Source organism: Haemaphysalis longicornis, unplaced genomic scaffold (assembly GCF_048455015.1).
Source record: "Haemaphysalis longicornis isolate Haplotype H1 unplaced genomic scaffold, Haemaphysalis longicornis Haplotype H1 scaffold_9, whole genome shotgun sequence".
NCBI lineage: Eukaryota > Metazoa > Arthropoda > Arachnida > Ixodida > Ixodidae > Haemaphysalis > Haemaphysalis longicornis.
The window spans coordinates 5,664,807-5,691,878 of record NW_027526460.1 but is presented as its reverse complement, the minus strand read 5'-3'; the positions used below and the strand labels follow the sequence as shown (position 1 = coordinate 5,691,878).

General features: G+C 53.1%; 1 protein-coding gene across 1 annotated transcript; it reads right to left on the bottom strand.

The window, feature by feature from the left end:
- Window positions 1–4,339: 4,339 nt before the first annotated feature.
- On the bottom strand, window positions 4,340–10,083 carry LOC144152489 (uncharacterized). Its single transcript, XM_077683766.1, has 3 exons — window positions 9,507–10,083; window positions 9,086–9,294; window positions 4,340–6,882 (listed from the first exon to the last, which is right to left on the bottom strand). The coding sequence occupies exons 1-3, from the start codon at window positions 10,081–10,083 to the stop codon at window positions 4,975–4,977; spliced, it is 2,694 nt and encodes an 897-aa protein (XP_077539892.1). The 3' UTR covers window positions 4,340–4,974.
- Window positions 10,084–27,072: the final 16,989 nt, after the last annotated feature.

Genomic DNA, 27,072 nt, shown 5'->3' with positions numbered 1-27,072 from the left:
CGCATATTGCGCCTTTCTGATACAATTCCATTTTCCTGCGCCAAGCTGCTCCAAAAGCACGAAAATGGCGAAAATTGCGCCAAACTGCTCCAGAAGAGCCTCAACGGCACGCATTTTGATGCTCATGTCAGTTTCGGCGGGGACGAAAGCCTCCAGCAATCCGCTCACCGCTTTTATCGTCGGTCAATCGCAAACACAGAAATGGCACAAATAGAAAGACTGGAACGAAGCAAGGGATAGCTTCTAAAACTCGATTCGCTTTCCGTCCGGGTTCGCTGAAACGGCCTTCTCGATTAGGCATCGCTGTGGCAACAAACATGGCCGCCGCCTGATCTGGCTGCTACCAACGCGCTCATTGCGCATCGCCGATATTTTCCCTGGTTTATGTTACGCTATCACCTGGGTTCCAGTCAATTCATTCTATCTGTTGTGGCTCTGAACAGTGACGTTAACGCGGGTATATGGTTTGAGATTGGGGCCAGATTACGGGAAGTTGCGCGGCTCGAAAAAAAGTTAATTGAAATGTTGGGCCTACGACTTCGGCGTGGTTTGTCCTTGAGTTGCGAAACGCGGTGGGCACGTCTGTAATCGGGTTCGTGAAGTGACTTTTTTGGCTCGTTGTGGTGTTATAAAATGCTGAGGTGTTGCTGTGCTTCGAAGCGCGATCGCGAGCCTCGGGGATGGAACGGTTGACACGAAATTTGCGGGCTGTGCTGCGGCGCCGCGACCTGTTCAGGCAGCGCCCAATAGCTGCAGGACTACACTGTTGCCATAGAACGCGACTATAACACTTGATGTATGCAAAGTAAATTTAATGCCAAAATCTAGGTGGCTAAACAGTAACGCTACTCAAATGACCGTAGGGTGAACCTGCGCCCCGGTGACTGAAACAGGTAGGCTGGTTGGGCTATGCGACCGTTAGCTCGAAGTTGCTCAACTGTTGCCGTGACTACAGTCGTTCGTACAACGCAGCCTGGGATTACAAAAATAATAATTTTAGCATTAAAACGGAAAAAAAAAAAACGCCACAGTTGCGGAGCCCTTAAATTTGATAAGAGTTTTAGCAGTCCGTCTGTTCCGTCGTGCACGTAGTTACCGTGCTGACCGGGACTCGTCTGCGCCTTGGGCATTCGTAGCGGTAGGGGGATTAGTTCCGCGGGCCTGCCTTCGCCTTGTCCGCGCCTCCTCGCCCTTCCGCGCGCGCAGGCGCAGGCCGGTCCCGGTAACCCGGTAACAAAGTAACCAACAGAACAGACGGACTGCTAAAACTCTCTAATGTTAACGGCAGTTTTGTTGTCAGTGTTGCGTACAGCCGCAACACAATATCACCAGTTAGGAAAAAGGTAGTGCAGTTAGTACTTTGTGATACTCTTAAAAACTCTTTCAGGTAAGGTTGCGTACAGCCGCAACACAATATCACCAGTTAGGAAAAAGGTAGTGCAGTTAGTACTTTGTGATACTCTTAAAAACTCTTTCAGGTAAGGCTGTTTGTGTTCTGTGCATTCAAAACTGATTGAAATGTGCACTTGACCCTGCAAATAGCTGAAATAATGATTTTTTAAGCTCACAAGACGGTGTATTAAATATCCCTAACTGCTCCAAATCAAGGTTCTTCTGCTCCAAAACCGAAATTTTGCTGCTCCGAAATCTGCTCCGAAATCTGTTTGGGCTGTCTCACCCCTGCTATAGTGAACTAGAATAGTATTCTAGTTCACTATAGTCTGGCCAATCAGGGGCTCGTAAGTGACCTTTCGAAAAACGGCGAGAGCGAGGGCCCTCGCCCATGGGCCCTTGCCATGCTACGCCATTTTGAGATAGTATCGCAAAATACGCACAAAGAAACGACCTTCAAAACGCGTCCAAAATGACTGCCGCTTGAACTTCGCGCATTTTTCCTGATTTCCGACAATTTGGGGTCGCCGTCATGTTTTAGGACACTTTTCGATCGAATTCAGCGGTGAAACTTTTAGAGTAGGTTCTTGAAGTTACAAAGGCTTCAAAAATGTATGTTTCTCAAAACACGTTTTTTCGCGATTTTTGGCCATTCTAAGACCCGCGTCCCCCCTTAACGCACAATGCAACCTCCATCGTCAAAAGACGTCAGTGATCATGCAATGATTAATAAGTGGAGGAAAATGGTTTACAATTCGAGGCTTCTTTTGGGTGCTGGCACTTGGAACATGAGCTTCTCAAAGCCAGGGGCGCTGCTATCCTTGCGGCATATTGCTGCTGTTGTGTTTCAGGCCTCTGAATATTGCTCTGGGCAGCCGCCGTCCAGGGAAAAAGCGGCCGTGGACGCAATGGAGGGGCTTTAGTTGCGATCGAGGGCGAATATGGCCATCAGGTTTTTGGTTCTGTCGCGACGCCGTCTGCCTGTGGCAGGGCTGGTGACCGTCGTGCCTTCACGTTTAGGATAAAGTCTGGGACTGGCTCGGCGAGCCGCAGCGCGCCTTTTTTGTCAACCCGCTGTTCTCCAGTTTCCTAGGTTAGGGAAAAATACCGCCGAACAAATGTGCCTAATCGCAGGGGTGAAAATGACTGTCGCAACATCGCCTTCGGAAGGGGACACTCAGTGCGCGATCTGAGCCCATGCAATAGCCCACTCCAACAAAACCCTCTCGGGCTGGACAGAAAGAATGAAGGGCTGACGCGAGGAAGAGGGACATACTTTGGTGTGCGCCTCACTCACAGACGCCCTCCGCCCACGCACGACATTCACCCAGCGAAACTGCACGTTGCACCCATTACGTAGCCCCATCGCATTCTTCAGTAACCTTGCAGGAGCCTTGAATGTGTGCCCACTGCCGCTTGATCTCCCCCTTTTTGGGAGATGGAGCGGCCGTGGTCAGTCACCGCCGCTTGCACGTTGTTCTGCTTAACATACAAAGATCGACTGTTCCCTTTCGGACCTGCATCGTTCCAGTATTCACCCATCAATGACCGGCGGTCCCTCTTTTTTTCCGCCGCGGGTTAGCGAGGACCACTCCTTGCTTCCCCGTCCATGCCGTGACGAGTCAATCTCCTCGGCTGAGAGCGACTCAGCCAGCCAATTATTCTCCGTGTGGCTACATGTCACACACAAAGGGACGACACAACGCATGCCTTTGGTGTCCGGTGCGCTGAGATTGCCCGAAGGCTCCATCGCTTTTCTGGCTGCACCCCTCCGCAATCAGCCCTCAGCGGTTCGCAACCCTCAGGCGCTTCGTTTTGTCACGTCCGGACTCAACTCTCTTTTTGCAGCGCGTAAAAAGAGAAGGGTCCGGCCGTGGTTTTGTGTAAGCACCCATGCGTAGGGCAGACATTGAGTCGTGAATGTTTCTATTAGCGGCACTTTCGAAGAATATGCATCTTTGTTCACAGGCGACGTACCAGGCATAACAGGCTGCACGGCGCCGGCCGGGAAAATTTCGGGGGGGGGGGGGGGGGGACTGAAGTCCGGTCAGCCCCCCCCCCCCCCCCCCCCCCCCATCACAGTACAGTATCGACCATCACACCAATTCGAATTCTAAGGCCCGGCACTTTTCGAGGCAACAAACGCAACATCTGAGGTGTAACAAATAAAGTGTTCAGACTTTACGTAGTGTTACGATTGGGCCCGCCGTCGGGCTTTCTTTCAAGACTCCTCGGCTGTGCGGTGAGGCCACTACGTGCGCCTTTCAGACAAGCACCACCATGTCGGTGACTCATACTTTCACGTCGAGACGCGCCCCAAGGACACGAGAGCCCCGCGTTCGCAGCGGAGTCCCCTCTCCCCTGTCTCGGAGTCAGCGTGCGCCGCTATTACCGACTGCTCACGAACTCTGGAAAGAGTGTTGTGTGTGTGTGTGACATTCGTGGCGTGTGCGCAATCTAGAGGGAACGCTGTTTTGACCGTTGCCGCTTTTGGGTATAAATACGAGCCGCCCAAGCGCTGTAGTTTCATTCCTGTTTGAGCAGAGAATCAATGCTGTCACTCTGCTCGAGTCCTGTACTGTAACCTCGCCCGTCGGGGCATTGTTCTTTGGCTTCGGCTCATCTCTCTTTGAAGTAAACAGCTACGTTAGTCTACGGCTTCTGGACTTCTTCACGGCTGCAACATCGGCTGGTCGCTCGCTTCAAATCACGCTACCACACGTATGTCGGAGGCGACGGAGCTCGGCTCGGGTCGGCCCACCCGGTCGCAACAATGGGTGGTTGTCATCACCGGGCCGCATAGAATATGCACTACTATTAATATTGCTCGCATGCTAAAAAAACCACAGCACATGTACATGTGCTCTGGTTGCCATGTTCCGCGCTTGTTCACAATTTGCCAAAAGTGTGAAGCGTGTGCAATAACATAACCAAGTGTTGATATCCACAGAAATTTAATACTAAAAAGTTCACCTCTTGGCTACGTAAAAAATATATTGCCAAATTGGCGCGTACATATATATATAATGCATCACAATTATCGATAGTAAGTATTATAGTCGGTATGAAAAAAACAGTTCTACTCTCAGAACGAAAAAAAATGGTGACATGAACGTGCACGTGCAAGAAGTCAGCCTTGAACACTGTAGAACAGGCCCGTGCAACAAAAAGTAATCGCCAAGCATGGCACATGTGTTCGTGTCACAATGGTTCTTAAACTCTGAAACTGACACTTGGCGCGTAAGCTACAACGTCTTGCTGGAAGAAATGTACTTTCTGCTAGTTCGACGCGTCCTTATACAATGAGCATATTGCGAGAGCGCTCATGCGGGCAATAATATTGTATATGTCTCGTTCAAAACACGTAAAGGTTGCAACCCCAACTCGTGGCATGGAATTGGCAACGCTTGTGAGGGAATCTAAACGGCATTCGGAGGGGACAAGCATCATTTCGTGCAGCACAAGCTCAACACAGGCGTGCTGGGACCCTAATGAAAGCGCAATTTGCGCTCGCTATAAACAAACAGGAAGAAAATGCGCACTTGGAGAATGATCATAGCGAAGTGTTAAGCACTGTGTGTGTTAGGGGAGGTCGCAGCGCCGGATGGGATTCATGGGAGTGCGCGGGGCGCAGTGGAAGGCTTCCGCAAACTCCTTGACGTGCATCAGCGACGTATCGCAGAGCGCGGCCCCGTTTCCAAGTTCGCTCCCTTGGCAGCGCGCAAAGCACAGCGCCATCAACACTATCTGGGTGACGTTGAAGCGCTGCAGTTCGGGGGGATGCGGCTGGAAGCTGGCCTCGGTGTCCAGCCGGTATGCCTCGAGCAACGCGCCCGCCGAGAGGGCCAGGGCTGCGGCTTCGACGGCGTCCGATCCGGAATGAACGCAAGCTACGACGCCTTTCGCATCGGCTGCGTCGTCGAGGCGGCCCTGGAGGAAGAGCCGTCCCAGCGCCGCCGCCACGATGGCACCGATGCCCCCGTAGTTGACGGCTGCCGTCAGTCCAAGATCGAAAAAAGGGAAGTACACGGACACGGGCATCAGCTGGAACACCTGCTCGCTGAAGAACAGGGCGAACAGCTCCAGGGACTCTATGGCCGGAACGATGATGTAGTCTTCCGCGATGCTGGGCAGCAGCGTCGACTTCTGCCAGTTAGCGACGAGCGAGTCGTCCCTCATGTTATAGCCGATGAGCTCCCGGTCGTGGCTGCGGTTGAAGCCGTGAAAGGCCCTCGACAGCGACGAGCGGTTCGCGGGGGCCGCTTCGCTGCGCCCCCGCAAGTGGCGCCACTGGGAAAGCCGCCGCCCGAAGGCGTCCCCCACGGATTGCGCCACGTGCTCGGCCGCGTCCCGCGGCTTTCCCGATAGACGCTCCGCCTGGTAGCGTTCGAGCAGGGCGTAGCGGGAGAACGTGTAGGCCTTGGTGGTGCAGAAGGCGCTGTGGTAGACGCGGGCCCTGGAGAGACTGCCATAGTAGTTCAGCACGAGGTCTCGGTTCGCGTACAGGGCAGCCACCTGAACCGTGCACCAGGATGTAAAAACGTGCGCCCCCACCTCGCCTTTGTTGTCCCAGAATTTGAGAAATGTCTTAACGAAGTCGTCTGCCGTTGTGAGCAGCTCCAGCGGTTTGTTGCGTGTCGGGTTCAAGCTGGCGAACACCTGCTTCCAGCGATCGACGCCCAGTCCCAGGAAGCCTCCCTCCGTCAAAACCTGCTCCTCTGTACGAGCGTCGTAGGCGCGGAACAGGGTCCCCTGCACGAGCTTTTCCAGCTCCTCGACGTACTCGAGCTGGCCGGGGTAATCGCCGCCGTCGTCGTCTCCGAAACGGTTCTTGAGCTCGTTGAAGTACCGCACGAAGGCCGTGGTGTTGGCGGCCTGGCGCCGGCGCATGATGTAGCTGAAGCTGCGGCCCGGGTTAATTAGCAGGCTCGTCTTGTGCTCCAAGAAGCGCGTGTCCACGCGCAGCACGGCGTCCCAGCCCAGCTTGAGCGAGCAGTACATGATGGTGAACACGGCGTCCCTCCCCGGCGGGTCCTGGGGCCACGTGATGTTGGCTTCTCGCAGGGCCGCCTTGACTTCCCGCAGCTGGTCGCTCGTGCCCTCGAGCACGGCCTGGCAGCTCCGGTAGACGGCCGCGGCCCGCTGCACGCTGTTCTGCTCGCTCTCGTTCGCCGGCACGGTGCGCACCTTGCGCGTGATGAGCTCCAGGGCGTACTCGTAGTACTTCTCGCGGACGCTCAGCTCGTTGCCGCGCTCCCAGCCGCCGCACACGAAGCGCGTGAAGTTGCGGCACGGGTCCTCCGAGAGGTCGAGCGAGGAGCTCAGCAGGCGGCCGAACTCTTGGCACTCGAAGGTCGAGCACAGGTGCGCCGGCGGCCTCTGCTGGCCGGGGAGCAGCAGGACCAGGGCCACCACCAGCGCGAACGCCGCGAGCAGGCACGCGCCCGCCACCAGAAGCGGCATCAGCGGACGCGCCTTGGCGGGGCTCGCCTGCGATAGCCACGAGACGTCACGCACGCCTGTTCGGCGCAAATAGGCGCAAACTTTTGGCCGCGGCCCGCCGTTGAAAAACGGAACCAGGATAAAATCGAAAGAAAAAAAAAACAGCTTCCCCGCAAAATTTCGTTGTGATTCAACTATCGCTGGACGTCGAGAAACTTACGTCGCAGATAACAGGGCCTGCAAGGGAATTTGGTCTGAAGGAGGAGGCCTTCGAAGCACCTGGATCCGTTCACGTGGGGGCAGGGACTTAGCTTCCAGTAACCCTTAAGTACCCTCGCCTGTCGCGTACTGCACATTCCTCCTTTTTCTGTGCCAGTTTCTAAATGTGCCAGTTTCCGCAAGAGGCTCGCGGATACCGCGTCCAAAAGCTCGTGTACGCATTGCAATCCAAGCTCAGTGTCCGGAAGGGTTTGTCCGCGGCGCATCGACGCGTCAAGTGAAAATTAACCGGACACGGATTGATATATAAACGTCAGTTTTGACGCTTTGATATGAAATCAATGCCTTGACGTACAATCGTGACTATATTTTGAAAGCAGCTTTGCTGGGGCCCCTGTGATGCAGTTACGTAGCAAATATATTGTAACGTGACAATATTAAGCGCCTGGTTTTTGACAACTCCGCATGCAACTGCCTTTTTTAAATTTTTTTTATTTTTTATCAAAGAACCAGGAAAAAGACTGTTTTGTTTATGCTCCTCAATATTCCATCTCTGATCGTTTCTCCGAGAGCCTAATAATAGCTGAAAATGTTGACATGTAAGAATGGAAAGAGCTACTCGTTGACCAGAAAAAAACTCCGGGTTATTTTCGGCCAGCCACTCGGAATTCGCTACAAGCGTGATTAACACCTGGGCTGCCGGCGTGATTAACGCGCACATCGTGCGTAACAGCAGACCGCCTTAACCACCAGAAAAAAAATCGTAAGTTGAGGCTTTGTGAGCAGCAGGCGAACAGATAAACAAGTAACGCAAGGTTGAGCTCGACAGCGTGAACATGCAAAAACCGAACCAGTATAATCGCGAAATCAGCGCGAACTGATCCTTTGGACATCGAGTTGGAGAGAACTTAGGCGCGTAAATTCTCAGATAAAGATGCTCATTGGGACACCAGCAATAGCTGCGTGCATGGTCAGTGGAGAGAGTAATTCACGGGGCTTTCAGACGCGGGCACTTCTGTCGGTATTTCTTCTCTGAAATATCAACAAGTTTCCATGCCCCCGAAATGAATGTACGTAGCACCGTAACAAGCGACACTGATGAACCTATTGTGAACGTATCTGCAAAGGCTATGTGCGGGATCGTACGCTGTATCAGCACTGAACCAGGGCAGTGTTGAAGCTGCCGTGGCAAGCGAGATCCCTGAAAAACTGAAGATGAGATTGAAAGGCTGCGGCCTTCTAAGGCGGAGGAAAGAGGAGGAGGAGGTTAGTAATTACTCGTGGAAGGGCTTTAAATGAGCACGTTTCCTGTACGTATATCACGCTGCAGTGTTTAACTTAGCCTGCAGTGACTAGGACAAGTCTAATTCCAAGCATTCTAGCAGATCGGGACAGAGCCACCGTGCACTCCCTTGCAGCAGCGTTTCTGCGTGTAGTTCCGCGTTCCCTCGGCTTAAATTTGCTTATCTCGCGCCAACAGAACGTGATGCTTACGAAGTGCGCGAGAAGTGAGCAGATATTAATGGAGGCACTGAAAGGAAGGTAAGGGAGACACCCTCAAGCGAAAACGTGGCATCACGTATTGGAGAAGTAGCCATGGACACTAAGGAAGCTCGAGAGAGGCACCCCGGATCAGTGGGCTGTTAAGAAATGGAGGTGCCTATGCGCAGAGGTGGGCTATCACTATAAACGCTTGACGACTATCTGTCGCGCCCACCCTCCGTGGCAATCCGGGAGGGGACGCCTGCTCCCTTGAGCCTTAAGCAACATGGGATATATAGGAGCGCACGGGAGTTAATCTGGGGCAAAAAGAATGGCTCAAGGAGGCAAACGAACATAGCTGAAAAAATAACGTGGCCGAATAGACTCGGCTAGTGAATTCGGGCGTCGAGAGATACTGTCATGCTGTGGCCGTAGAGCCAGAAGCTCGCTGGAAAAATGAATGGCGACGACGTGGACAGCGTGGAAATATCCGGCCCTGCTGCCCGCGGCTAAGCACTGCTACGATCCGAGCCGAATGGTTTCGACTCACAGGCGAAGGCTGGAAGTGGCTTTGGGGTGGCACTCGGACGCCGGGCCGCCTCGGCGTGGTGTCATCAGGGCGGACGGACGAGGGCGTCACGTCGAGCCGCCGCTGCTCGGAATGCGAGCTGTCGGCCCGGTGCATCCAGGGGGAGTAGGAGTCGAGCTGTTGCTGCCCCCCGCTCCTCCTCCAGGGCGCATCCTCCGCGGAGGTCACAGCTACGCAGCGGTAACAAATGTTGGCCGCCGGGATGTGACAACACTCGTGAAGCACGAGTGAAAGCAAGGACTATGCACACAGTGTTGCTCGAGATGTCGCCGTCTAGCTGCGTCTAATGGATGATTATGGGATGCATGCTTTTGCTTGCCCTGAAGGGCACGCAGCAGATCGGGAGAACATGGGAACGAGAGAAAAAAGTAGCATAGCTCACATGCAGTTCGTAGTTTCGGAGCTTGGGCCGTCGACTCGATGTGCCGCGGGTGCGTTTGGCTCGCCGAAGCGTGGGTGGCTGCAGGGCCCTCAGTGAGGTGGAGGGCCTGGTGGGTGTCCGTGTTCGGGGTGAACGTCTGGTCGCGGCTGGGCGGCTCGCTTGTGGGCGTCGGCCGGGGAGCCGTGACCCCGAGCAGGCCGGTGGGCGGGGGCCTCCCCGAAGCCGCGCTCTGTTCCGACGCGGTGTCCGCGACGGAGGGCGAGCGCCGCTGCGAGTCCCGGTGGGGGCCTCGCATGGTTGTCAAAGCGCCGTGGCTGCTACTGGGGCTCGCTCGCCCGCTTCTGTCGGCAGGGACCACGGCGGCGGGCCGAGTCCGAAGCCTGAGACTGTGGCACTGGCGCCGCGGTCTCCCTCCGGTGTCCGCCGCGGAGCTTCGGTCGAACGTGTCGCTCGCGGGGACAATGGCCGACCACTCCGCTACGCTAGGCTTGCCGGAGGGCGCGCTCGGGATGTGCCGTTTGGCCCTCTTGCGGGCGGAGGGCTCCGCTGTGGCAGAAGATCTCGAAGGGAACTCCATGCGATTCGCAGAGCTGCAGATGAGCGGCAGGGCAACCGCTTCCTGGACAGAAGGGCAGGCTAATGGCGGCAGCGCGTGAGCTCGCGGTGGCCACGCGCTGTGAGCGACCTCGACATTTTTTTCCTCTGCTTCTGTGAAAGATATACAGTTCAGATATTGGCGATAAAAACTGCTTCAGTAGGCAGGGGCTCTTCCTAAGTTCCGTTAAATCTGTTTTTGCGGCTACGAAGAGCTCAAGAAGTCTTGGACTGAGGACTCCTCCTCATTGCTTTTCGAAATAAACATGTCTACTCTCTATTTCTCTCTCTCTCTCTCTTCCTGAACGCTCGTCCAATACGAATTCAAGGATCTCACCCAGGCTGGACTCATCGCACATACTACCTTGACCGCGGGGTACCTCAGGGTTCCATACTTTCTCTGATCCTATTTAACCTAGCCATGGCGAGAGTAGCTCGAAATCTCGAGCGTGACTCTGCTGCCCGCTTCACAATATATGCTGATGACGTAACCATATGGACTGAATCAGCCGACTTTTTATGCCTGGAAGATATGCAAGCCGAACTCCAAGCCGCAGCAAATAGCCTTGAATGCTCCTTGGCCACTCTTGGTCTCGAATTGGCCCATGAAAAAAACCGAATTCTTACCCGTATTTGGCCACAAACCCCCTCCGCACTATAATCCTCTAACTCTTCTTCTCGCCGGTACCCCTATAACCGCTAGTTTGCAACCCATTCGATTACTCGGAATCCCAATCGGACACAAAAATATCCCGTCAATATGGCTGCAACAACTCAAACCTAAATGGAAAACTATCCAACATGCCATACGTCGCCTGTCGAACAAATTTGGTGGAGCAAGCCAGAAGGCGACCCAAACATTAGCACAAGCTGTCGCCATTGGTACTATAACTTACGCAGCCCAATCCTACGACCTTAACAAAACGCACATGAGAATACTTCAAAATCTGCACAGAGCCATCCTTCGCACCATCAGTGGACTACCCAAACATACTCGTCTTGAGACCTTGCAAGCTGCAGTTGCTCTTCCCCCTTCGGAAAATATCATTCAAGAGCAAGTACATCAATCCCTTCATAAACGCTCATTAACTCATCAAAGTGTCTCCATCATCGCCTGGGACAATCTGAAGCCGTTACAACCCAGCGACATCCCACCGCCTTTGGCTCCCTGGAACCGCCCTTCTGTCACGGACTCTACAATCTCCCATCCCGTCCCGCGTAACGCCCACCCCGTCCGCGCAGCCCGCATCAACGCCCCGAAGAAATTGATATTTACACCGGCGCAAGCATAGCTAATCCACTAGTTGGCACCACATGGACATCACCTGATCTCCCCTCCATCCAAGGCAAACGAACCCTTGATATTCCATTTGCTACCATCCCGGAAGCGGAACGCTATGCTATCATTCAAGCCATAGACTTCCTCATGTTCGACTTTCAATCCTCCTTCCCTTCCCAGATGCACATCCTGACGGACTCATTCAAAGACCTAAAGATTCTGCAAAGTCCCACATCGGCCAATCCCATTGCCAACTAAATCCTGCATCGGATCTCCATCCTAAAATCTAGCGGCATCCATCTTCGCATCGACTGGTCGCCTGGACACGAGGAGTCCTCACCGGGGAACCAGGCAGCCCACTCGGCTGCACGGGAGTGTATAACCTCCAGTCCTCCGCTGCTACCCGACTTGGCTCCTCCACCTCCTGAGTCATTACCGCCAGCCATACAGATTCTACGGTACAAAAAAGACAAAAAGACCGCCTCAAGACTCTCACTCCAACCGGCTTTTTATCTGCTCTGTCCGCGCTCCGAAGATCAGCCGAAATTTTTATGAACAAATATTTTGCAAATTTAACCCCAGAGACATTCCGTAAATGGTACACCCCATCCCTGCCGCTTCGATGTCCCTTCTGCGCCTCCCTCACACCCGCCAATCTCCAGCACCTAATTTGGCACTGTCCGAAATTTACGCGTTACAGAAACTTCAACCCTCCTCCAAATGCCTCCTCCTCATACATCGACCCTCGAACACTGGAACCCTCCACGCTGACTTGAATTGCGCAGTACTCTCTAGAAAGCGGTCTAGCGCGAGCAGTTTAGAGCCGTGAGCCTGCTCTCCTCACCCCACGTGGCCTCTTCCGCCTTCGTAAGGAGCCAACCAGCTTCAACTTGAACTGTCAATTTTCAAGATGTCCCAAGCTACGAACATCCCACCTTCTACTCCCACTTCCCCCACTTGACCTAGCGTCTTCCTGATGTAATAAAGGCTATCTCTCTCTCTCTCTCTCTCTCTCTCTCTCTCTCTCTCTCTCTCTCTCTCTCTCTGTCTGTCTGTCTCGTGAGTACGCGCCACATACAGCTAGAGAGTCATAATCATCATCACAACCGCGACCATCAGCTATCTGCAAGGGCACCTTTCGCGTTAGTTGCACTCCACACGGGCCTGCAGCATGAATGTGATATCCTCACGACTCACGACCCTCGGCGCTGGCAGTGTCACGCCATTCGCCTGTGCGCAATGTGCGTATCGTAAATGATAGTAATGATAATGAGATGACAATAAATAGCACACGCTTCTTCGTTTCCTTGGTTTTATAACGTGCTTTTATCACATTCTTCTTGGCCAATCCTTCGTGGTCTTTTAGTGGTGCCACAACCTTCCAGGAACTAAAGAATAAAAACGAAGGAGATAGAGAGAGAGAAAGCTTTATTCTCTAAACAGGCCTAGTCCGGGCCGTCGTGCCACAGTCTCTTCATTAGCGGAGACGGCTGGTCCGTAGAGCTCCCAGAGGTCCGCACTAACACGAAGGCAGTGGGCCGCCAGAAGTTCTTGCGTCGATTTGACATCTACGCCAGGACCCGGGTTCAACCAGTCCTCCCAGGAAGCGATGCGGGAACGCTAATGTGGCGGCAGGTCTGGCGGATGGCACTCCCAGTAAAGGTGTCGCACTGATAATGTGGTAGGATGGGCAACAAGGGACGCGAGAGGATGCCACGCATGTAGTGGATACGGGATGGGGTGATAAGAGAGGAGGTTTGTGCTTTCCGGACCACAGATGCAGCGTCACGGGAGCGGGCGAGGTGGGGGACCGGGAAACACTGCCTGCTTGCGCGTAGCGCGCAGAGATGCTGTCGGCGTGCCTGATGTTGTGAAATCTTTTGAGTGCCAGGGTGGTACACATGTGGCCATAACATGGACGGACCCGGTGAGAGTACTCGGGTAAGCTCGTGTTCTCGAGCATTGCCGTCCAGGTTGGCGTGGCCGGGGACCCATACCAGCGTTATCTTATGGAAAAGATGAGCGCGAAGGGCGCAGTTGAGGGCGTCAGAGGTATGAGGGCGTGTGGTGTACCGAGAAATATTTCGTAGCGCCTCCTGCGAGTCACTAAGCATGAAAATTGGGGTGGCAGGGGGCTCGACTTTCACAGCGTATTCTACGGCGGCGGCTATGAAGAATTCTTCCATGGGTTGTACAAGTTGGGGCGTTTTTGAAGTGGAAAATGGTGCCCTACCCGATCCGTAAACGAAGGACTGAGTGGACGTAAGTCAATACCCGTCGTGTCTTACAAACGAAAACTACACTGAAATAAGCCACTAGAGTTGACGTGGAAACTTGTACTATGATGCCATTTGGAGTACTGATGTCTCCTAAACTTGACTTGGATGATTATGTATAGACGTCATACGCGCTGTGACATCATCGGTGAGTGTAATGGGATTGTGGTTTTTAAGTTTTATTTACCGGGATGACGATTATATTAAATGCAGAGCATTTCAGTAACTCACGATGTCACCCGCGTTGCCGTCCGTAGTCCGCGTCCGCATCGCTCCCCCTAAACTATATAAAGAAATAATACTTGCCGGCGCCAGGTTTCGATCCTACGACTCTGCGGGCGGAACGCAAGGTGCACGGTGCTCTACCAACTGAGCCACAAAGCCGACACAGAACGGAAGGTTACGAACGTGCCTTATATCCTTGACTCATTCAACCGTCGGCCAGAGGTGCGCCCTCTCCCTCGCGTCGTCCTCGCCTTCTCTCCGCTCGCAACGCCCTCTCTCGCCGCGTTCGGTTCGGGCGCACAACAGGTGGGGACGTGCGCAACACCCTCTCTCGCCGCGTTAGGTTCGCGCGCAAGAACAGGTGGGGCGCTCGCATCGCGCTCTCTCGCCGCGGTCGGTTCGCGCTTAAACCACATATGTCGTTCGCGCGCGCTGCGGTCGCTAACATCTGTGGTGTGATCGTGACGTCAGCATCCCGCGTTCGCGTGGTGGCGATTTCGGCGCTATAACACTCTCTCGCGAGGGGCATTGGATTGGATTCGATTGGATTGGCTTGGATTTGGATTGGATTGGATTAAAGTGGATTGTGTTGGATTGTGTTGCGTCATAGCCGCGCCACGTTGCGTCATAGCCGCTCCACGTTGCGTCATAGCCGCGGCAGGGGGTTCACGGCACGTTTCACCATCGACTTCATCGACAATGTCTACGCCGCCAGGTGGCGCATGAAGGAGAAAGGTGCGCTTGCATCAAGCTGTGCATTTTTCGACTCTGTGTGCTTTTTGGGGGGGCTTAGTCCCCCCAGAAACTACTATTCAGTTCACGGAAGTTGCCCTACGCCACCGGGTAGCAAGGTTTCACCAAAACCAAGGACTTTTTACGGACCACGCCAACTTCGCCGTGACGCTTCTGTGTGGGCTGTGCTGCCGACAACACAATGAATGTGAATGTGACTACCGCGTCATGTGGTGAGCAACCTCGGAACTCTACCATGCCATCACCATTACAATCGGCACACTTTCCACCCGGAGAAGCCAACGAAATGGACACTTCGGTGGCACCCAGTGCCGAAATCACTTCCGCTACGACGACGACAACCGCTGCCGCCGTCACCACCACCCCAACAAACCACACCGTCGTTGGCTTCCAGCTCCAAACAACGGTCCAGGCAAGTGACTTCTTTACCGGACCCACTCAACCGCCTAAGTTATTTCGCCCTTCCACGCCTTTAAGGCCTCATCACAACAAGACCACGTTTTATGCTAAGCCTAATTCCGAACAGCTAGGCGCCGCCATGTTGCCACAGCTGCAAGCTTCGTGGAGCTCACGTGCGCCAACCAACGAAGACCTGCTCGCGGGTGGCGCGTGGACAGACGTCACTCAACGCCGAAAAAGAGCAGTCGCGCCAACCGCTCCGCGTGCTGCTTCGGCGAAGAGCACGCTCCCTGCGACGCCGCAGCACACTGTGATTCTCAGGCCACGAGAACGCCACTGCCTCTCGGACTATTCGCCACGAGACATTCACCTTGGCCTCACCAAGGCTTTACCGCTAGCCATTTCGCCTGGAGCCTACCGAATTCGTATTCTAAAGGCATCTAACACGTTAGCCATCGATATTTGGCAACCACATGTGTTAGACATCTTCCTTGGAATTACGCAGATCGGCATCTCAACGTCAACAATCCCTCTGCAAGCCTACGAGGCCCTTTCTGGGGGCCAAGTTCGCGGCGTAATATACGGAATAGACCCAAACGATCCTGAAGAGGAACTTCTACACAACCTTTCGTGCCGTACCCACTGGATCGTGGCGGCACGACGGATAGGTAAAAAAACAGCCCTCATTACTTTTGAAGGCAAGAGACCGCCACGTTATGTCCTCTATTACAACTGCATGATGGCAGTTGCTCCGTACACGCCAAAGTCAGTCATATGTAACCTGTGTCATGACATTGGGCATAAGGCAGACATCTGCCCCAATTCTCAACACCCTCGTTGTGCCAAGTGCGGCAAGGAACACGCCGATGGCATCTCGGACTGCACGGGTATAGTTCACCACAGTGCAAAAACTGCGGTGGCTCCCACGTAGCAACGGATCCCCGTTGTAAGAAGCGCATTGAAGCAAACAAAGGCATCAGAGCCAGACAGGCACGTCGCCGACCGTTTAGGGGTTCTACGCACATTGATGAATCACGGATACCTCCTAACAAGACCATGCGCCAAAAAGGAGGGCGGGATTCAACCCCTCAGAACAGCACGAGACAGCACTCGACATCGTCCACAAACCTGTCGGCGTCGGTACCACCCGAGTCGTCACAACCACAAAGCACAGATCCGCCTCCGGCACTAAAACAACCATCGAACGTCACTTCACGCTGGAAGGGGCGCCATGAACCGCCACCACGAGACTCATCGGTTCACTATCCGCCATTACCACCAAACCCTTCGGCGTCAGTGTCACCGCCAGAAGCACCAGTGGCCCCCCACCATCCGGCGTTACAGCTCAGGATCCTGCGCTTACTTCGGCGCCACAGTTGGTAAATGACCGTAGCAACGCAAAGGGCATACGTCAGGCCCAAGAACCGCAATCGTCACCGCAAGGATCACGTTCAACTTCAATTTCTTCGGCGCCTCCACCGGTGGCACAGATCTCACAGGCCGAACCTCGCCGTGAGATTCAACAGCTGCGGGTGGACTTCACTCACCAACAATCGCTCTTACGCCAATCAATACTGAAAGAAGTTAGAGCCATAATCTCTTTCGAGATACAAACCACCATTAAAACCATTATTGCGGAAGGAATACAGAAGGCCCTTGTGGAACTTTTGCCTCAACTCCTCCGCGAAGCCCTATCAGGCCAATCCCACCTTGTCGCGGGCATGTGTCTCGATTCTCAGTCTGCTTTCGCAAGCCAAACCATGACCACTGAGGTCCTCGAAGGCGCCAGTACTGTGCACCGTAATGCTGCGTCCGACAAGTAAGCGCCACGGATCGGGTCACCCTGTGACAGTGATGCAGTGGAACTGCCGCGGGCTGACCACACGATCCGCTGAGCTAAACCAACGCTTCGCAAGAAACGAGAGGCCAACAATCCTGCTTCTACAGGAAACAAACACTCCTAATATTAATCTGAGGGGATTCAATGTGTATACAACCCCTGTTGTTCGACAAAGTCACAGAGGGCGAAACAACGGTGACACATCGCAGCCAGATGTCTGCAACGGTCAAGCTGCCGTTCTTGTCGCCAAGTCCGTGCCGCAAACTCAGCTGGACACCATCCATCTGTGTGACCCGAATCGGGAAGTCGTAGCGGTGAGGACTCAGCTCCGGGGGCAGACGGTTACATTGGTTTCTGTATACTGGAGACCCATGGGGCGCAGCAAACAAGACGCAACATGGGTCAACTCCCTCATGCAGACCCTACAAGGTCACTCAGTACTTATTGGTGGGGACTTTAACGCTTGGCACACCATATCCCCGAAACAACAGCAGAGGAACCCAGCTGCTTGTTGCTATGCGGCATACACGCTTAGAACTCCTCAACGTCCCTGAAGTTCCTACGCGCATAGCAGCGTTTGCGTCGCAGCGAGACACGACACCGGACCTTACTTGGGCTTCTCCCAACCTTCGAGGCATTTGGCAGACCAGACCAGACACACTCGGAAGTGACCATCTGCCGATATGGATAACACTTCAAGCATTGCAAGCGATACCAGAGAAACGACAGACCACTTTCGTAAAATGGGATACATTTCGTACCATCCTAAATGAAACCGATCCTGCAGATCCTATCTACACACGCATTGGTACTGCTCTGCGGGAAGCCACAACATCGGTTTTAGTCAAAGACGGTGCACCCACCCCCGACCTACATTTGCTAAATCTATGGGCTAGCCGTCTGCAAGCGTTCCAGCAATTTCGCAAAGGAGGGAGGACACCTCTGCTTCGATAGCGCCTTAACCAAGCAACTGCGAAGGCACGCCAGTACTCCTTGCAGCTCTCCCGGGATAACTGGCATCGGCACTGCGCCGCCTTCAATGCGCAGACCGGGCTCAGCATAGTCTGGACAACATTTCGTGGTATGCAGGACAAAAGAAAGAACAAAACGGCGGGCCAGAACATAGCTCTTCGACCATGGGCATCACAGAGACCGATCTTGCAATCCAGGCAGGCCAACTTTTCTTCCCACAACCCCCGCTAGGGGTGAATCCAAGAACGCCGTTTCTCTCACGCACGACGCCACCCGAAATGAACACGTCTAAATGACCCGTTTACAATGGCCGAACTTCTATCAGCTCTTCAGGAAACCAAAATAACGAGCGCACCTGGTCCAGATGGGATCACTTACGCGGCCCTTCGCAACTTGCCTGAGGCGCACAAGGAGCAACTCCTTGACTGGTTCAATGCTATCTGGGAATCTTCTGTGCTGCCTAATGAGTGGAAGGAATCGTGGGTTGTACCCATTCCAAAGCCTGGCAAGCCTCTCATGCAAATAGAGAATCTGAGACCCATTTCTTTGATTTCTAATGTTATGAAACTTATGGAGAGGATGGTTCTCGCAAGAATTCAGTGGCATTTAGAAACAACAGGCCAACTTCACCCACGTCAAACGGGGTTCCGGAGGCACCTTTCTACTCTAGACAGCTTAAAATTGCTCTCAGAGGATGTTATAGCTAACACCTCATCATGTTATCCCCGTCTAGTGGTAGCCATCGACGTAAAAAAAGCATTCGACTCCGTACTTCATGAGGCCGTTATCCAAGGCGCACGCAACCGAGGACTGGACGGAAAGCCACTCGCCTTTGTACAAGATTTCCTGCGAGACCGCCACTATCGAGTACGGGTTGGTGACACACTCGGCCCCAAAACAGCAAACTGCGTCGGAGTACCTCAAGGTTCAGTCTTATCGCCAACGCTATTTAATATCGTCATGGCTGACCTTCCCCCACTCCTGGATGAGATTGAAGGCTTGCGTTTCACGATCTATGCAGACGACATCACGCTCTGGACAAAGGGAGGCTCTATAGGCGAACAAGAACAAGCAATGCAGCAAGGTCTGAACACAATCTCTTCTTTCTTAACAGAGGTAGGACTCGCTCCATCTCCCGAGAAGACTGTTTTTGTAGTAGTGGCAAACAAACGGCTACACAAACAAAACATAAAGAGCCAGTTTAAGCTCACCATGAATGGAGTACCAATCCAAGAACGACCTAGTGTTCGCATTCTCGGTCTTGACATAGACGAGGATGGGGGCGCCACCACGTGGCTCAAGAAATTGACTGCTACGTGAAAAAGCACCCTTTCCCTGATCCGTCGGATTACTTCAAAGAAGTGGGGCGCCGATGAACGCGTTCTTCGCATTTTGGTAAACGGCCTGCTGATTCCAAAAGCGACGTACGGGTATAACTTCTATAGACTCACAAAAAAACAACGAGAGTCTGTAGAATACCTTAACCGCGAAACCATGCGGGTTGTCTCTGGTCTTCCTCGCTTCGCAATGGTTTATAACCTGCACCTTCACTCAGGAATGAACACCATTGAAGACAGAGCTGAAAGCTTAGGAGCTTCACAACTACTACGCCTCGAAAGCACTCAAGCCGGCAGGGCCATTCTTCATCAACTTGGTCATTCGCTGGACAAGAAACCTCCGATCTACCAACCACCTGAACCATGGAAACAAATAGCCATCGTTGATCACCGGCCCATGCCCAAAAACACGAGCGCAGCACATCCGACACGTCGCCAACGAGCAGCAACGACACACCTGAAAGAGCTCCAGCGTACCGACGACGACGAAGGGGTGCACAGGATTTACACTGACGCAGCTCTTCAAGATGATCAGGTCGCCATAGCGTGGTACTGCGACAAGACCAAAACTAAAGGAGCCAAGGCTCTCCGTGGTACACCATCTGTGAAGGAAGCGGAACTGAGGGCCTTACTACTAGCGACGGAAGAAGGGCACAGAATTGCCGCCACAAGCCCGACTGAGGCACCAACCACCTTCCTTCTCTACACGGATTCCAAGGAAGCCGTGAGAGAATGCGGAAAAAATAACACGCGCAGTCGGACGGTCGCAAGAATTCGTGCGGTGGCAAGAGACCTTCGACAACTCGGCCGCTTACTTACAATTCGCTGGGTCCCTGGCCATAACGGGATACCGGGCAACGAGGACGCACACGAGGCAGCACGGGAGATGCTTTACAACCCCGATAATTGCCAGAAACCTCCTTCGCGACCGACGAACGTATTCCCCGCTCTCCAAGCGTCGACACCTCCATCTTTGGAGCTGCTGCCCGACGAGTCGGAACAGGAAGGGTATGACTACGAGGAAGCCATCGCCAAAGCACGTGCTGAGCGACGTGCAGCGCTTCGACTTCGTCTACCCGAAGAGGATGACCCTATCCCATCCGGCTACAACCGGTGGGCAACGGTCACACTCCGACGCATTCGGACGAACACTGCCGTAACGCCGCACATCATGGCACGCTTTCGTCTACACCCCGGCGACGGTACCTGCAAACTTTGCGAATCACCTGACAGCACACAAGTCGCTGACCTTGACCATCTTCTATGGAGATGCCCTGCCTTGAAGGACCAGAGAAACCGCGCACATGCGCTCATTCCTCCTCAAGTCAGGCCACAAACGCTGCGGGAGTGGACCCATCCCGAAGGGTCTACAGAACACAGGAAGATGGTCCTCGACTCTCTTCTCGTATATGTTCGAGAAGCCGCCGTACAGGACCACATTTAGTCGGGACACTCACCCCCCCCCCCCTTCCTCCAACTCCCTTCCCCCATCTCCCCCTCCGGCGATGACAAAGGTCAAGGCACGGAGTGTATATAGGATTAATAAATACTTATTACAACAACAACAACCAATACGTAATCCATACGACTTGCAGGCGCGCCCCCCCGTAGAAATGCTCTGCATTTGATCGTGCCCCTCGCGAGGGGGATGTTTTTTTTTTCTTTTCTGCAGCGACTAGAAGAAGCGGAGGGGCTCAGCGTGGCCGGCCCAGCGCCGCGCCCACGGGGGACACGGAGCGAGCAGCACGGAAAGGAACCCTCAAGTAGAAGTACAGAACGACGACGAAACGGAAACGGAATAAATGGAATTTCAGCGCCATCGAGAAACAGCAGAAAGCTACAGGCCCGAGAGGTGCCCACTTGCAGAGGACCTGGCAGACAAGGACGACACCGACTCGTACTACCCGAGCAGGCGTCAGAAGCGGGCAAAGAAGAAGGAACTGCACGAAAGAGAAAAAAAAATGGCACAAGCATCCAACCACGCGAGCGCTACACAGAAACCGCGTTTGTTTCAGCATCGTAAATTAGAGAAGACATCCCAGGCTCCCCAAAGAAGGCGCGAAGATCATTATAAGACCCAGGAAAATGGTATACAGGTCAACTGGATTGGATTGAGAAAACTTCATTGTGGCCTGCGAATAACGTACTATTGATAGGTCTTCATGACTTGGCCGGAGTCGTGACCGCAGATGTAGCCACCCGGCTAGGTTCCCCCACTTCCCGTCACCGGGTCGCCGGGATCCCCTTGCCTGACCAGCGCCACGATGACTCGCTAGACAGCCTGGAGTTGCAGACTTTGATCTTCAGTCCGCACCGCCTCCTCAAAGGCAGGCGGCATCCTTCTTGTGTTTGATTCATCCGGGTATACGTGACAATCCAAGACGATGTGCTCAAGTCTTGCTGGGGCTTTGTGGCACACCCTACAGGTGGTATCCGGGTATGTCTCCGGGTACATATTTTGCTTTATGTGGGGGCTCGGGACCGTCTTCGTTTGGAGTTGCCTATAGACGACTGCCTGCTCCCTACTCAATCCTTTGCAGGGCGGCGGGAGCGTGCGTCTGGCAAGTCAATAGGCCTGAGTAATTTCTTTGTATGTAGTCATCCGATCTCGCGTGCTGCGCCACAAATGCTCTCCGACACTTTGCTCAGCGCGGTTAGTGAGTTCGCGCGCACGAGCGTGTGCGGTTTCATTGTGGTTTTCAGCACGTTCCGACACCGCCCCTGCATCTGCCGGAAACCACTTGATTCTTGTCTTCCCCATGAGGCTTGGTTGCCTTCGCAGTAGTTTCTCCGTAACTGGAGAAACCCTGCCCCTGGAGAAGTTTTTGACAGCTTGCCTCGAATCACGATTGATTTGATTGATTGTAGGGTTTAACGCGCCGACGCAACGCAGGCGATGAGGCGCGCCGTAGTGGAGGGCTCCGGATTAATTTTGACCACCTGGGGATCTTTAACGTGCGCCGAAATCTCGTACACACGGGCGTTTTTGCTTTTCGCCTCCATCAGAAAAGCGGCCGCCGCGGCCGGGAATCGAACCCGCGACCTCGTGCTCAGCAGCGCAACGCCTTAGCCACTGAGCCACCGCGGCGGGTGCCTCGAATCACGTAGGACCGTTGTGCAGCCGGGATCTTTAATGGCCAGCGCGATCGCCACCACCTCTGCTTCCTCGGGACCGCCGCTCGCAATGCTGGCGCCGCTCGGAGGTTGCCCTCGGCGTCGACCACCGTCACCACGAAGCCCCGTTCGTTGTAGTATTCTCCTGCATCGACGTAGCGGGCTCCAGCGTCCCCGGCGTGTAGCTCCGCCGGCGCCTTGGAGTTGGCCCGTGCTCGCCGCCTGACCTCGTTGTACTCCGGGTGCATGTTACGCGGGACTGCATCCACATGGATTTTGTCCCTGGTGTAGTCACGTAGCTGCGTCTTGGTGCCCTGCTGTTCGTGGTAGCCCAGATTGTCCAGGATTCGTCGGCCTGCTTTGGATATGGTCAGCCTCTCTAGTTGCGCCACCCGTTGGGCCTCGATGACTTCGTCCACGGTGTTGTGTACGCCCAGGCTTAGCAGTCGCTCGGTACTCGTTGACTCGGGTAGTCCGACGGCCGTCTTTTACGCCATTTGGATGAGCGATTCAAGCATTTGCTTCTCATTGGTCTTCCACTTGTGAAAGGCCGCCACGTATGTTATGTGGCTCATGACGAATGACTGCACTAGTCGTGTGAGGTTCTCCTCACGCAGCCCCCTCTTTGTTTTGGAAACCCGTTTCATTAGCCGAATGGTGCTGGCCGCCTTGCCGACGATCTTCGCTATTGTGCCCCCATTGTTGCCCTTCTCGTTGAGAAGCATGCCCAGTACGCGGATATCAGACGCCCTGGGAATCGCCGACCTGTCCTGGGTGCATCTTGATCTCGTCTCGTTTCTTCGTTGTCCACGCTGTCTGTCCTTGGGCTTGTACAGTAGCAACTCAGACTTACTCGATGAGAATCTCAGGCCAGTGCCCTCGAGGCTCCCTTCGACCGTCCTCACTGCTTTCTGAAGGACCTCTTCCACTTGGGCGTCGCTACCTCCTTGACCCTGTTGCGATGATGTTGCGCAACCCGTCTCCAACCGGCGTGTCCACAATGGCGAACTATACCGCTGCTGGACAATAACCTTTTCGGCGACCTCGGGGCCCCTCAAGCGCCAACCGGCCAGCGGCGGTGCTAACAATAGCATTGCTTGGCCCCCGCACTGCAAGCTTCGGCGGCGTGCCCGCGCCTCATTGTCATGCCCTTTTGTGGGGTGTCTGACGACGCTGGAGCGGGGTTCTACAAGCCACCCGACGAATATCACGTCAGAAGGATGCAAGACATCTTCATGGTTGTGCAACATCCCCAGGACAAAGGAGTCTCCGACCCCAGGCGGATTGCCACGGCGGCGGCAACCTAGCGCTCACCTGCGCAGGAGAGGAGCGGGTCTCTCGTGCGTGTGCGTGTGTGTGTTTGTGCGTGGGGGCGCTGCTATCGGTGCCATGAATTCTGTGATTGGTGCGTCCTGACGTCAGCTGAGCAAAACGGTGAAGGGGAATGGACCCAACGCGCCTATTTAATCTCTCGCACGCAGGAGTGCACTGCCCGTTCTGATACCGAGATGTAAATACTTGTATATAAAGTTTTCGTCTTCTCCGTCAACTTCGCCATCATGACTGCCCCGGCACAACACCAACCTCGGTCTACATCGACCACGCTACCCTGGTTCCCAACAACCCACAGGGTGATATTGTCAGCGTATATCGTATGCTCGACGTTCTCCACCTCTGCGAGCCGGTGGGCGACCCTGATCATCACCAGGTTGAATAGGAGCGGCGAGATCACTGACCCTTGCGGCGTACCTCGGCTCCCGACCTCCTTGGCTTTCGTCTCTACGTCTCCGGTGATGAGCACCGCCGTTCGCCTCGTCAGAAAGCTCGATATACTCATGCGATATTTTTCCCATGTCCCACCTCGAAACTTGTTCGAGTATTGCTGAGTGGTTAACGTTATCAAAAGCTCCCTGTAGGTCGAGCCCCAGTATAGCCCTGGTATCTCGAGTGTCCCTGTCGATGGTTAGGTGTCTCAGTTGCAGCATGGCGTCCTGAGTGCAGAGATTCCGTCGGAACCCAATCATCGTTGCGGGGTAGAGGTCGTTATCTTCGAGGTAATCTTGCCACCGCGCCATCAGGACGTGCTCGAACGCCTTGCCCACGCAAGAATTGGCGCAACAGCTTGCAAAGGTTATAGAACGAGCCTGCTCAAGCGGAAGCAAGTTGCGGCTCAGCTCAGCTAACCTTGGATATGCAAAGCAACAGCTTGGCTTAGTCTGGTCGAGTCTTGGTTGCGCTTGGTTAACCTTATTTGATTTAGCTGTAGTGCCGACCACGTCTCAAAGCCGTTCGGTGCCGTGCAACGCTCACAGAAGGGCGCCGGGCGAACGCGGCGTTCGTTCACCGCGAGCGCGCCGTTCCTCTTCGCCGGGCGCGCGCGCGCAGAGAGAGAGAGAGAGAGAGAGAGAGAGAGAGAGAGAGAGAGAGAGAGAGCTAGCAAAAGGACAGGAGTTGGCCAGCGTACTCTCCCACTGCTCGGGTGAGGGGGTGGGGGAAGATCTGGGTTCAGTGGACATGACTTGGACATGAGGCACGACTTCTGCCACTAATATTAACAGCGCGTTTTTGCTCCAGAAGAAAATTATACGCTCGGTATGTAATGAAAAATTTGATGCACACACTGCACCTGTATTTTCACGATTTGGAGTAATTAAATTTCCCAGTTTATGTAATTACCAACTGTCGACCCTGTTTATTAAAGAGCGCAGCTCTACACAGCCTAAAATATGCTGCCTAGCAAACCTGCGACCCATAGCTGTGCGCCACTACGGCACGATCGAGATCAGCAGAAACGTGGCGCGCGCCTTTCGCCCGAACAGATCATGGCAAACAAAGGATCCGCTACACTCTTCCAGCACTATTAAGTGCCCGTGATTTAAACAAATTCAATTATCCATTATAATTCTTGTACAACCGCTCAGCTGAAAAAGTTCTATATGCGTTGCTAATTTGCAGTGAATTGTGTGGCTATGTCTGTTATGTTCCTGCTTACTGTGTTAACATGTTTATTTTTGCTTGTAATGGTAAAAAGATGGAGTTCCATGTCCCCACTTTGTACACGCACAACCGTGCGTGGTTTTTCTGTTAATCTAGTGGCTTGGATTAATTTCTCCTTCGTCCCTCACTCGGCCATGCGTGGGTTTTTTTTTTTTTTCAGTGCAATTGATTGATTGTAGGGTTTAACGCGCCAACGCAACGCAGGCGATGAGGCGCGCCGTAGTGGAGGGCTCCGGATTAATTTTGACCACTTGGGGATCTTTATCGTGCGCCGAAATCTCGCACAGACGGGCGTTTTTGCTTTTCGCCTCCATCAGAAAAGCGGCCGCCGCGGCCGGGAATCGAACCCGCGACCTCGTGCTCAGCAGCGCAACGCCTTAGCCACTGAGCCACCGCGGCGGGTGTTTTTTTTTTTTTTTCAGTGCACTATCACATGTACATACTCATGCTTGTGTATATATATGCATTGTATATCTATATGTACAGTTCTTTTCCTTACGTTTTGCATATTTTTGTTGCGCTTTCGCCCTGCTGCTGCAACTTACACGGGTTGTAAGGGCCAGTCAAGTTGTTTATGTGCAACTTTCTCCCTGTCTTTCCCCATAACCTCGTACAGTTTGTGGAAAATAAACTATTACTACTATTTCCAGACAATATGGTACAGTGTGCCTGGGGATTCGTGAGTACATTTATTTATTTATTTATTTATTTATTTATTTATTTATTTATTTATTTCAAGTACCTACATCGCCCATTGGACATTGTTGTGGGGGGGGGGGGGTTACAGTAGAAAATATAACACAAACAGCAAATTATAACCGAACTAAAATCATGCATAACATTATACACGAGAAATCTAAACACTTACAGCACAGCATTGTAACAAAAGTACAAAACACCGGATTATACAACGAAAGCAGTAATTACACATATCAGAAATCAACAACCAAAAGAAGTACTAAGGAAACGTTAAATATATGGGTTACTTCATCAATTCAAAATGCTGTTTCAATGGCTGTTAGCAATTTAGAATCAGAGAATATTGGTACTTTGAGCGCGTTCCAGTCGCTAATAGAGTTTGGAAAGAAAGAGTATTTAAAGACATTCAATCGACAGGTATATTCTCTAATTTTATATACGTGATCTTTCCGTTCGGACATATAACTAGGCGTCTTTAAATACCGCTCGTTATTTATTCCAGTCTTACCAAAATATATATTATAAAAAAATTTAAGTCTTTGAACTTTCCGTCTTCCACAAAGGGGTTTCCATCCCAAGGCCTTAAGAATTTCAGAAGTCCTTATTCTAAAATTATAATTACCTGTTACAAACCTGGCAGCCCTTTCTTGCACCCTCTCCAACTTTTCTTTCAGTACGTTAGTGATAGGGTCCCAAGAAACACAACCATACTCTAAAATTGGGCGCACATTTGTAATATACAGGGTTTCCTTGAGTGTTTGCGGCGCGTCGCCGAAATTTCTTTGGAAAAAATGAATTAAGCGCGAAGCTTTGGTTGTGATTATGTTTACGTGACTGGTCCAATCTAGTGTTGCCGTGAGTGTTACCCCAAGATACTTAACTTGATCTACCTTTTCTACTGCGCAGGAATTTAAGTAGTAAGACATGGATACTACCTTTTTTTTGTTAGTAAATTGTATTTGAAAGCATTTAGCTAGGTTTAAACTCATTTGCCACTGAGCCCACCAAGATACAATCTTATCGAGGTCAGACTGCAGTACTGTGGTGTAATCAACACACTTGACTGGGCAATACAAAACAC

What these genes read in the sequence shown, in the direction of transcription:
- LOC144152489 (XM_077683766.1), bottom strand. Translation starts at nt 10,083, where the DNA reads ATGGAGTTCCCTTCGAGATCTTCTGCCACAGCGGAGCCCTCCGCCCGC. An exon ending in TCCGAAACTACGAACTGCAT is followed by an intron (nt 9,295 to 9,506) that starts GTGAGCTATGCT and finishes ACCGCTGCGTAG; the next exon opens with CTGTGACCTCCGCGGAGGAT. An exon ending in GCCACTTCCAGCCTTCGCCT is followed by an intron (nt 6,883 to 9,085) that starts GTGAGTCGAAAC and finishes TGGCTATCGCAG; the next exon opens with GCGAGCCCCGCCAAGGCGCG.